The following is a 12,903-nucleotide window of genomic DNA, read 5'->3' on the forward strand; positions in this document are numbered from 1 at the left end:
TTTAATCTTCTCAGCGTATCTTTCGGCCTCTGCATGTCGTTCCTGTGCTTCTTGTAACTAAAATAAAGAAAAAATAATACTTTTAAATACTGTCAATCTAGTTGAACACCATCACCTGTTTCAGTAACTAAATGTTTTTGGTTTTTTTTTTTTTTTGTTATTTTATACTTGAACGAGAGACAGAGAGGGAGAGAGCACACACAAGTGGGAAGGGAGTCAGAGGGAGAGACAGAGAAAAAGGTAAGCAGGCTGCAAGCTCAGGGTGAAGCCTGATGTGGGGCTCGGTCTCATGACCGGTCTCATGATGTGGGGTTTGGGATCATGACCTGAGTGGAAATTAAGAGTCAGGACGCTCAACCAACTAAGCCGCCTAAGCACCCCTGTAACTAAAATCTTATTGGACCCAGCCACACTCTCCTCTACATGCTGAATGATGGCTACTTTTAGGTCATAACAAAAGAGTTCAGCTTCTACAACAGAGACTATGGCCTACAAAGCCGAAAACGTTTCAATACTCTTCCAGAATAGTTGACCAATCTTACTCTCCTACAAAAACATAACGTTGTTAATGGTTTTAAATTATATATGATGAGATAAAAATACAAATGTATCTACTGGTCAAATGGAGGAAATATAGGAAATTACCTTATGGTAAACATTTCTGTTTTCATATTCCAAGCACCATATCAACTATGATTTTCAATATTCACATAGGTGAATGACATTGCTGTTCTCGTGATTATGAAACTGAACATGCTGTTTTCAGTGACAACGAGATATTTCATGGAAGAGTTTGACAAGCAGTATCCTAGTAGGAGCCAGAAAGCCTGGGTCTGAATTCCCAATTCTGCTGGTTATGAGCTGTATGACCTTAAGCACACTACCTAAAACTTCCGTGTCTCAGTCTCTAAATCTGTAAAATGAAAGTAATAACAGCACCTACTGGGGTACCTGAGTGGCTCAGCCGGGTCAGCGTCTGGCTCTTGATTTCTGCTCAGGACATGATCTCAGGGTCACGTGATTGAGCCCCACATCCAGCTCTGCGTGGATAGCGAGGAGCCTGCTTGGCATTCTCTCTCTCTCTCCCTCTCTCTCTCTCTCTCTCTCTCCCCCTACCTGCTCTTCCCACAATCTCTGTCTGTCTCTCTGTCTCTCTCTTTCTCTCTCTCTCAAAATAATCTTATAAAAGTGATCTGAAAAATAAATAATAATAGGATCTACCTCACTGGGATCTTGGGAATATAAAATTAGGAAATAATACGTGAACAACTTAGAAGGGTACGTGGCACATAGTCAGCTCTAAGTGTATGCATTTAGCATGATTACTGTTGCTGTATTTTGCGTTCCAATACAATGAGATAGTTAAGGCAGGTGGCATGCCAATACAAGTGGTCCCCTATACAAATTATACTGAAGTCGTTCTTCATACCACCACAAGTGGCAGCAAATGGGGAGCATGAGGCCCAGAATCTCTCCTCAGTACTTCACACAACTTTCGCCAATGCCACTAGCAAACAGTACTTGTTTTTTCCCACTTATAATACTTTTAACTAACTCCCTGTCTATACTACTCAGTGGACAATACTCACAGACTACGGTACAAATAGCACCTCTTACATTGAGTAATAGATGCTTTACATGACCATCAGAGGCAAGGGAAAGCCACTGACATGGAAATAATGGAGTCTTGCTAAACCAAAGTTCCTCAATCATTTCATGCCCACACTGTTTACATTAGGCTGCTTTAGCAGGTACTCTGATGAGGAGATTAAGGCTTTGTGGTAACAACATATCAGAAAAGCTGGCCCCAGAGCTTTGCAGTTGGTAAAGTGCTACACATCTGTAAATCACAGCACCAGCTGCATAAGGAAGAAAGATTTCAATTTCTCCTTTTCTATTAACCATTTGCTTAACTTTTGAAGCTTTGTCCATCTATCACGCTGCTTCTCCCCTTGCAGTGAACTCGAACATTCTTTAATGTATCGTCTCATCCACAGATTCAAGGTTTCTTCACTTATTTCCTTCTTTTACACTAAAATCTAACTTTCACTCCTATCATTCCACTAAGACATTTTGAGGGTCATCAAGAACCTCTTTTTTGTGTGTTTTTAATTTTATTAAGGTCTCTATCCTGCTTCACTTTTCAGCAGCAGCTGAGAAAAATGACCATGCCCTCCCTCTGCTCTTTTAACCACACCTTATTTCTGAAGGACGGCAACCCCTGACATTAAGTCCTTGCCCCTTGCTATCTGTGTTTTGAATTGCTCTTAAGGCTTCAAAACCAGATTCTCTAATTCACATTTCCAGCTTTGGCCCCTTTACCTAGGCCATGTGTCCTTTTCGCTCTTCCATCTAGGTGCTCACAGACAGCATCTCAACCGCGCACTCAAAAATCATTACTTGACATGGAGTACCTTTGTAGACAGCTAATCGTGTACATTTTATTTGGACTCTTTTCGGTGTTACTTTGAGTGTGTTTTTCTTATTGAGTCTTAGGGAGCACCCTTACCCGTAGGATGCTGACCAGCATACTCTGTCTCGCTTTTCTTTATAACACGACATTTATCACAAGGGCTGGATGATCACTGGTTTGCCTTTGTTTCCTTTTGAGTAATTTCTTCGTCCATAGAGATTTCAACTTACGGAAGTCTTCTGAAGTTCCTTTCAGACCCATACCTGACTATACTGTTAGGAAGGTTAAGTTGGCTACAGCTACCTCTTCTTCCCAATCCAGATTCTTCACCTCAAAATTGTGTGCATCAAATATCTTCACCCAGGTAGCCCCTGGTTTGGGGATTCAGGAGATAAGGACCTTCTAGAGAAGTCAGAGCTATGGACTCAGTTGGCTGAAAGCTATCTAAGTTTTTGTTTCACAGGGAACACTTTAAAGTGTCAGGTAATTTCATGCCATAACCCTAATTCCTTTCTATAGAGATGTACAGAAAATCCCTCGTTATTCTTTAATAAGCTTCATCAGTTTCGGATATCCTTACAGATTTTAGTTTTTGAGACCTTAATGATTTCTTTAGGACACAGTAGCAGGACCATGCCTAGCACTCTCATTCATAGAAGACTGATCAACAGAGTGTCATATTACTCGCATGAAAAGTTCCCTATTACAATGTGACTCATTAATAAGACGTACAGAAAAGAAAGTAGTTTTCAATGTCCCCTCAGTCATACAAAGAACCAGTCAACACAATATTCTAGTTCCCCTGACGGGTATAGCTGCCTAATGAAACTTGCATGTATATTATATAGCTTTTGTGACTGACAGAAACGAGTTGGTCAGTGTATCTACCTCATTGCTCCCACTTAGGATGTACCATGAGCATCCTCCAAAGGAGGGTGAGAGTGGGATGACATTCACTGTTCCACTTGGAAAACAGTTGTGGTTTCACTACATAAATTAGAATCTTGAATGGCACATTAGTCTTTTCTGCAATTGAATTCTGAAATCTCTGAAAGGCTGATTAACTCAAGTGAATGGAAAAAAATGAGTTTCTGAACTTTCAATGGTAGGAGAACTATGTTACTAGGTAAGGCCCTGACAGAGCAGCCATTTCTCCTTTTTCACTGGCATTTCTTTTCCTTTACAAAATCCAACAAAGAAAAAAGGCTATTCTTTGGGAAGGACGTTTGCATAATGGCCTGCTAGTCATTGTTGATGAAGAGAGTAAGTTGCAAATTTGTAATTATAAATTACAACATATCATCATTAAAAGAACTCTTTCTGAAACTCTCACTAAAGGGTTGGGTTTACAACAGAAAGTCAGAATGCCAGATGAAATGATCACTCAAAGACTGGGGACGTTTGAAACACGCTGAAAAATATTAGCAGGGACTCACACATCTGTATGACAATGTTCACAGCACCTTTATATACAATAGCCAAAAGGAGGACTAAACCAAATGCTCACTGTGGTATATACAAAATGTTGCTCTTCTTAGATTCTCACAATATTTTTATTTAAATCTCACTACAAACATCATTACTTTATGAATTCAATCAACTTCATCTATACAGAAGAATTACATCACTAGTAGCAAGCAGAAACAATATCAACCAAATATTTTGATCAGTGAAAATTTCCATAGGATCCAAAACATTCTTATGTACTACTACTAGTGACATAAGGATTCCTTTTCAGGACAATCATTCAGAGATCGACTTACCAAACTTGCCTTTAGCAAGTTGCTCTGAAGATCTTGAATTTGGGCCGCTTGATGTGTGATGGTTGCTTCTTGCCTGGCGTTTTTAACCTTTAGCCTAAAATGCAGATCTCAAGATAATTATTCTCACACATAATTTTAAAACTGTATCGTGTAACTTCTGAACAAGTGAGGGTATTACAGATTGTTAAAATGGTATCAAGAGGATGATTTGGCAATTGTGCCAATTTTCTCGTTGTGTTTTGTGGCAATGGTGCAAAATTGAGGGATAAGATGCCAAAATTTTGCATTGCAAAATAGCTCAAAGCTGGAATTTGTATCCAGCTTGACAATGATATACTCGCATAACTAATACATTTCTCATAGTACACTCCTTATCTGCTTTATAAATAAACAAGTTATTTTCTGTGAGGTTTAAATTATACTTTAGCATATGATCTTTAATCTTCTCAGCGTATCTTTCGGCCTCTGCATGTCGTTCCTGTGCTTCTTGTAACTAAAATAAAGAAAAAATAATACTTTTAAATACTGTCAATCTAGTTGAACACCATCACCTGTTTCTGTACTAAATGTTTTTTTTTTTGTTGTTGTTGTTATTTTACACTTGAACGAGAGACAGAGAGGGAGAGAGCACACACAAGTGGGAAGGGAGTCAGAGGGAGAGACAGAGAAAAAGGTAAGCAGGCTGCAAGCTCAGGGTGAAGCCTGATGTGGGGCTCGGTCTCATGACCGGTCTCATGATGTGGGGTTTGGGATCATGACCTGAGTGGAAATTAAGAGTCAGGACGCTCAACCAACTAAGCCGCCTAAGCACCCCTGTAACTAAAATCTTATTGGACCCAGCCACACTCTCCTCTACATGCTGAATGATGGCTACTTTTAGGTCATAACAAAAGAGTTCAGCTTCTACAACAGAGACTATGGCCTACAAAGCCGAAAACGTTTCAATACTCTTCCAGAATAGTTGACCAATCTTACTCTCCTACAAAAACATAACGTTGTTAATGGTTTTAAATTATATATGATGAGATAAAAATACAAATATATCTACTGGTCAAATGGAGGAAATATAGGAAATTACCTTATGGTAAACATTTCTGTTTTCATATTCCAAGCACCATATCAACTATGATTTTCAATATTCACATAGGTGAATGACATTGCTGTTCTCGTGATTATGAAACTGAACATGCTGTTTTCAGTGACAACGAGATATTTCATGGAAGAGTTTGACAAGCAGTATCCTAGTAGGAGCCAGAAAGCCTGGGTCTGAATTCCCAATTCTGCTGGTTATGAGCTGTATGACCTTAAGCACACTACCTAAAACTTCCGTGTCTCAGTCTCTAAATCTGTAAAATGAAAGTAATAACAGCACCTACTGGGGTACCTGAGTGGCTCAGCCGGGTCAGCGTCTGGCTCTTGATTTCTGCTCAGGACATGATCTCAGGGTCACGTGATTGAGCCCCACATCCAGCTCTGCGTGGATAGCGAGGAGCCTGCTTGGCATTCTCTCTCTCTCTCCCTCTCTCTCTCTCTCTCTCTCTCCCCCTACCTGCTCTTCCCACAATCTCTGTCTGTCTCTCTGTCTCTCTCTTTCTCTCTCTCTCAAAATAATCTTATAAAAGTGATCTGAAAAATAAATAATAATAGGATCTACCTCACTGGGATCTTGGGAATATAAAATTAGGAAATAATACGTGAACAACTTAGAAGGGTACGTGGCACATAGTCAGCTCTAAGTGTATGCATTTAGCATGATTACTGTTGCTGTATTTTGCGTTCCAATACAATGAGATAGTTAAGGCAGGTGGCATGCCAATACAAGTGGTCCCCTATACAAATTATACTGAAGTCGTTCTTCATACCACCACAAGTGGCAGCAAATGGGGAGCATGAGGCCCAGAATCTCTCCTCAGTACTTCACACAACTTTCGCCAATGCCACTAGCAAACAGTACTTGTTTTTTCCCACTTATAATACTTTTAACTAACTCCCTGTCTATACTACTCAGTGGACAATACTCACAGACTACGGTACAAATAGCACCTCTTACATTGAGTAATAGATGCTTTACATGACCATCAGAGGCAAGGGAAAGCCACTGACATGGAAATAATGGAGTCTTGCTAAACCAAAGTTCCTCAATCATTTCATGCCCACACTGTTTACATTAGGCTGCTTTAGCAGGTACTCTGATGAGGAGATTAAGGCTTTGTGGTAACAACATATCAGAAAAGCTGGCCCCAGAGCTTTGCAGTTGGTAAAGTGCTACACATCTGTAAATCACAGCACCAGCTGCATAAGGAAGAAAGATTTCAATTTCTCCTTTTCTATTAACCATTTGCTTAACTTTTGAAGCTTTGTCCATCTATCACGCTGCTTCTCCCCTTGCAGTGAACTCGAACATTCTTTAATGTATCGTCTCATCCACAGATTCAAGGTTTCTTCACTTATTTCCTTCTTTTACACTAAAATCTAACTTTCACTCCTATCATTCCACTAAGACATTTTGAGGGTCATCAAGAACCTCTTTTTTGTGTGTTTTTAATTTTATTAAGGTCTCTATCCTGCTTCACTTTTCAGCAGCAGCTGAGAAAAATGACCATGCCCTCCCTCTGCTCTTTTAACCACACCTTATTTCTGAAGGACGGCAACCCCTGACATTAAGTCCTTGCCCCTTGCTATCTGTGTTTTGAATTGCTCTTAAGGCTTCAAAACCAGATTCTCTAATTCACATTTCCAGCTTTGGCCCCTTTACCTAGGCCATGTGTCCTTTTCGCTCTTCCATCTAGGTGCTCACAGACAGCATCTCAACCGCGCACTCAAAAATCATTACTTGACATGGAGTACCTTTGTAGACAGCTAATCGTGTACATTTTATTTGGACTCTTTTCGGTGTTACTTTGAGTGTGTTTTTCTTATTGAGTCTTAGGGAGCACCCTTACCCGTAGGATGCTGACCAGCATACTCTGTCTCGCTTTTCTTTATAACACGACATTTATCACAAGGGCTGGATGATCACTGGTTTGCCTTTGTTTCCTTTTGAGTAATTTCTTCGTCCATAGAGATTTCAACTTACGGAAGTCTTCTGAAGTTCCTTTCAGACCCATACCTGACTATACTGTTAGGAAGGTTAAGTTGGCTACAGCTACCTCTTCTTCCCAATCCAGATTCTTCACCTCAAAATTGTGTGCATCAAATATCTTCACCCAGGTAGCCCCTGGTTTGGGGATTCAGGAGATAAGGACCTTCTAGAGAAGTCAGAGCTATGGACTCAGTTGGCTGAAAGCTATCTAAGTTTTTGTTTCACAGGGAACACTTTAAAGTGTCAGGTAATTTCATGCCATAACCCTAATTCCTTTCTATAGAGATGTACAGAAAATCCCTCGTTATTCTTTAATAAGCTTCATCAGTTTCGGATATCCTTACAGATTTTAGTTTTTGAGACCTTAATGATTTCTTTAGGACACAGTAGCAGGACCATGCCTAGCACTCTCATTCATAGAAGACTGATCAACAGAGTGTCATATTACTCGCATGAAAAGTTCCCTATTACAATGTGACTCATTAATAAGACGTACAGAAAAGAAAGTAGTTTTCAATGTCCCCTCAGTCATACAAAGAACCAGTCAACACAATATTCTAGTTCCCCTGACGGGTATAGCTGCCTAATGAAACTTGCATGTATATTATATAGCTTTTGTGACTGACAGAAACGAGTTGGTCAGTGTATCTACCTCATTGCTCCCACTTAGGATGTACCATGAGCATCCTCCAAAGGAGGGTGAGAGTGGGATGACATTCACTGTTCCACTTGGAAAACAGTTGTGGTTTCACTACATAAATTAGAATCTTGAATGGCACATTAGTCTTTTCTGCAATTGAATTCTGAAATCTCTGAAAGGCTGATTAACTCAAGTGAATGGAAAAAAATGAGTTTCTGAACTTTCAATGGTAGGAGAACTATGTTACTAGGTAAGGCCCTGACAGAGCAGCCATTTCTCCTTTTTCACTGGCATTTCTTTTCCTTTACAAAATCCAACAAAGAAAAAAGGCTATTCTTTGGGAAGGACGTTTGCATAATGGCCTGCTAGTCATTGTTGATGAAGAGAGTAAGTTGCAAATTTGTAATTATAAATTACAACATATCATCATTAAAAGAACTCTTTCTGAAACTCTCACTAAAGGGTTGGGTTTACAACAGAAAGTCAGAATGCCAGATGAAATGATCACTCAAAGACTGGGGACGTTTGAAACACGCTGAAAAATATTAGCAGGGACTCACACATCTGTATGACAATGTTCACAGCACCTTTATATACAATAGCCAAAAGGAGGACTAAACCAAATGCTCACTGTGGTATATACAAAATGTTGCTCTTCTTAGATTCTCACAATATTTTTATTTAAATCTCACTACAAACATCATTACTTTATGAATTCAATCAACTTCATCTATACAGAAGAATTACATCACTAGTAGCAAGCAGAAACAATATCAACCAAATATTTTGATCAGTGAAAATTTCCATAGGATCCAAAACATTCTTATGTACTACTACTAGTGACATAAGGATTCCTTTTCAGGACAATCATTCAGAGATCGACTTACCAAACTTGCCTTTAGCAAGTTGCTCTGAAGATCTTGAATTTGGGCCGCTTGATGTGTGATGGTTGCTTCTTGCCTGGCGTTTTTAACCTTTAGCCTAAAATGCAGATCTCAAGATAATTATTCTCACACATAATTTTAAAACTGTATCGTGTAACTTCTGAACAAGTGAGGGTATTACAGATTGTTAAAATGGTATCAAGAGGATGATTTGGCAATTGTGCCAATTTTCTCGTTGTGTTTTGTGGCAATGGTGCAAAATTGAGGGATAAGATGCCAAAATTTTGCATTGCAAAATAGCTCAAAGCTGGAATTTGTATCCAGCTTGACAATGATATACTCGCATAACTAATACATTTCTCATAGTACACTCCTTATCTGCTTTATAAATAAACAAGTTATTTTCTGTGAGGTTTAAATTATACTTTAGCATATGATCTTTAATCTTCTCAGCGTATCTTTCGGCCTCTGCATGTCGTTCCTGTGCTTCTTGTAACTAAAATAAAGAAAAAATAATACTTTTAAATACTGTCAATCTAGTTGAACACCATCACCTGTTTCTGTACTAAATGTTTTTTTTTTGTTGTTGTTATTTTATACTTGAACGAGAGACAGAGAGGGAGAGAGCACACACAAGTGGGAAGGGAGTCAGAGGGAGAGACAGAGAAAAAGGTAAGCAGGCTGCAAGCTCAGGGTGAAGCCTGATGTGGGGCTCGGTCTCATGACCGGTCTCATGATGTGGGGTTTGGGATCATGACCTGAGTGGAAATTAAGAGTCAGGACGCTCAACCAACTAAGCCGCCTAAGCACCCCTGTAACTAAAATCTTATTGGACCCAGCCACACTCTCCTCTACATGCTGAATGATGGCTACTTTTAGGTCATAACAAAAGAGTTCAGCTTCTACAACAGAGACTATGGCCTACAAAGCCGAAAACGTTTCAATACTCTTCCAGAATAGTTGACCAATCTTACTCTCCTACAAAAACATAACGTTGTTAATGGTTTTAAATTATATATGGTGAGATAAAAATACAAATGTATCTACTGGTCAAATGGAGGAAATATAGGAAATTACCTTATGGTAAACATTTCTGTTTTCATATTCCAAGCACCATATCAACTATGATTTTCAATATTCACATAGGTGAATGACATTGCTGTTCTCGTGATTATGAAACTGAACATGCTGTTTTCAGTGACAACGAGATATTTCATGGAAGAGTTTGACAAGCAGTATCCTAGTAGGAGCCAGAAAGCCTGGGTCTGAATTCCCAATTCTGCTGGTTATGAGCTGTATGACCTTAAGCACAGTACCTAAAACTTCCGTGTCTCAGTCTCTAAATCTGTAAAATGAAAGTAATAACAGCACCTACTGGGGTACCTGAGTGGCTCAGCCGGGTCAGCGTCTGGCTCTTGATTTCTGCTCAGGACATGATCTCAGGGTCACGTGATTGAGCCCCACATCCAGCTCTGCGTGGATAGCGAGGAGCCTGCTTGGCATTCTCTCTCTCTCTCCCTCTCTCTCTCTCTCTCTCTCTCTCTCTCTCCCCCTACCTGCTCTTCCCACAATCTCTGTCTGTCTCTCTGTCTCTCTCTTTCTCTCTCTCTCAAAATAATCTTATAAAAGTGATCTGAAAAATAAATAATAATAGGATCTACCTCACTGGGATCTTGGGAATATAAAATTAGGAAATAATACGTGAACAACTTAGAAGGGTACGTGGCACATAGTCAGCTCTAAGTGTATGCATTTAGCATGATTACTGTTGCTGTATTTTGCGTTCCAATACAATGAGATAGTTAAGGCAGGTGGCATGCCAATACAAGTGGGCCCCTATACAAATTATACTGAAGTCGTTCTTCATACCACTACAAGTGGCAGCAAATGGAGAGCATGAGGCCCAGAATCTCTCCTCAGTACTTCACACAACTTTCGCCAATGCCACTAGCAAACAGTACTTGTTTTTTCCCACTTATAATACTTTTAACTAACTCCCTGTCTATACTACTCAGTGGACAATACTCACGGACTACGGTACAAATAGCACCTCTTACATTGAGTAATAGATGCTTTACATGACCATCAGAGGCAAGGGAAAGCCACTGACATGGAAATAATGGAGTCTTGCTAAACCAAAGTTCCTCAATCATTTCATGCCCACACTGTTTACATTAGGCTGCTTTAGCAGGTACTCTGATGTGGAGATTAAGGCTTTGTGGTAACAACATATCAGAAAAGCTGGCCCCAGAGCTTTGTAGTTGGTAAAGTGCTACACATCTGTAAATCACAGCACCAGCTGCATAAGGAAGAAAGATTTCAATTTCTCCTTTTCTATTAACCATTTGCTTAACTTTTGAAGCTTTGTCCATCTATCACGCTGCTTCTCCCCTTGCAGTGGACTCGAACATTCTTTAATGTATCGTCTCATCCACAGATTCAACTTTTCTTCACTTATTTCCTTCTTTTACACTAAAATCTAACTTTCACTCCTATCATTCCACTAAGACATTTTGAGGGTCATCAAGAACCTCTTTTTTTGTGTGTTTTTAATTTTATTAAGGTCTCTATCCTGCTTCACTTTTCAGCAGCAGCTGAGAAAAATGACCATGCCCTCCCTCTGCTCTTTTAACCACACCTTATTTCTGAAGGACGGCAACCCCTGACATTAAGTCCTTGCCCCTTGCTATCTGTGTTTTGAATTGCTCTTAAGGCTTCAAAACCAGATTCTCTAATTCACATTTCCAGCTTTGGCCCCTTTACCTAGGCCATGTGTCCTTTTCGCTCTTCCATCTAGGTGCTCACAGACAGCATCTCAACCGCGCACTCAAAAATCATTACTTGACATGGAGTACCTTTGTAGACAGCTAATCGTGTACATTTTATTTGGACTCTTTTCGGTGTTACTTTGAGTGTGTTTTTCTTATTGAGTCTTAGGGAGCACCCTTACCCGTAGGATGCTGACCAGCATACTCTGTCTCGCTTTTCTTTATAACACGACATTTATCACAAGGGCTGGATGATCACTGGTTTGCCTTTGTTTCCTTTTGAGTAATTTCTTCGTCCATAGAGATTTCAACTTACGGAAGTCTTCTGAAGTTCCTTTCAGACCCATACCTGACTATACTGTTAGGAAGGTTAAGTTGGCTACAGCTACCTCTTCTTCCCAATCCAGATTCTTCACCTCAAAATTGTGTGCATCAAATATCTTCACCCAGGTAGCCCCTGGTTTGGGGATTCAGGAGATAAGGACCTTCTAGAGAAGTCAGAGCTATGGACTCAGTTGGCTGAAAGCTATCTAAGTTTTTGTTTCACAGGGAACACTTTAAAGTGTCAGGTAATTTCATGCCATAACCCTAATTCCTTTCTATAGAGATGTACAGAAAATCCCTCGTTATTCTTTAATAAGCTTCATCAGTTTCGGATATCCTTACAGATTTTAGTTTTTGAGACCTTAATGATTTCTTTAGGACACAGTAGCAGGACCATGCCTAGCACTCTCATTCATAGAAGACTGATCAACAGAGTGTCATATTACTCGCATGAAAAATTTCCTATTACAATGTGACTCATTAATAAGACGTACAGAAAAGAAAGTAGTTTTCAATGTCCCCTCAGTCATACAAAGAACCAGTCAACACAATATTCTAGTTCCCCTGACGGGTATAGCTGCCTAATGAAACTTGCATGTATATTATATAGCTTTTGTGACTGACAGAAACGAGTTGGTCAGTGTATCTACCTCATTGCTCCCACTTAGGATGTACAATGAGCATCCTCCAAAGGAGGGTGAGAGTCGGATGACATTCACTGTTCTGCTTGGAAAACAGTTGGGGTTTCACTACATATGAATAAATGAGAATCTTGAATGGCACATTAGTCTTTTCTGAGATTGAATTGTGAAATCTCTGAAAGGCTGATTAACTCACGTGAATGGAAAAAAAAATGAGTCTGAACTTGCAATGGTAGGAGCACTATGTTACTAGGTAAGTCTCTGACAGAGAAACCATTTCTCCTTTTTCACTGGCATTTCTTTTCCTTTACAAAATCCAACAAGGAGAAAAGTCCATTCCTTTGAGAAGGACGTTTGCATAATGATCTGCCGGTCATTGTTAATGAAG

At 39.6% G+C, this 12,903-nt stretch overlaps 1 protein-coding gene across 10 annotated transcripts in view; it reads right to left on the reverse strand.

Moving 5' to 3' along the window:
- LOC147572807 (ankyrin repeat domain-containing protein 26-like) overlaps positions 1-12,903 on the reverse strand; it is a 626,452-nt gene that overhangs the window by 340,016 nt on the left and 273,533 nt on the right. For 6 of the 10 annotated variants that reach the window (XR_015245800.1, XR_015245802.1, XR_015245801.1 and 3 more), the window contains one exon: positions 9,184-9,278. The exons of 2 other annotated variants lie outside the window; for them this stretch is intronic. Coding sequence is in view for 1 of the 8 variants with exons in the window: in XM_086693297.1 (XP_086549423.1) it covers positions 9,084-9,278 (195 nt within the window). In the remaining 7 variants the exon portion in view is untranslated. Of the gene's footprint in view, positions 1-8,783; positions 8,880-8,946; positions 9,279-12,903 lie in introns of those variants that run through there. 2 more of the 10 variants (XR_015245799.1, XM_086693297.1) reach the window with 2 other exon arrangements.

Source organism: Puma concolor, chromosome E4 (assembly GCF_028749965.1).
Source record: "Puma concolor isolate L17-30 chromosome E4, mPumCon1.1.hap2, whole genome shotgun sequence".
Lineage (NCBI taxonomy): Eukaryota > Metazoa > Chordata > Mammalia > Carnivora > Felidae > Puma > Puma concolor.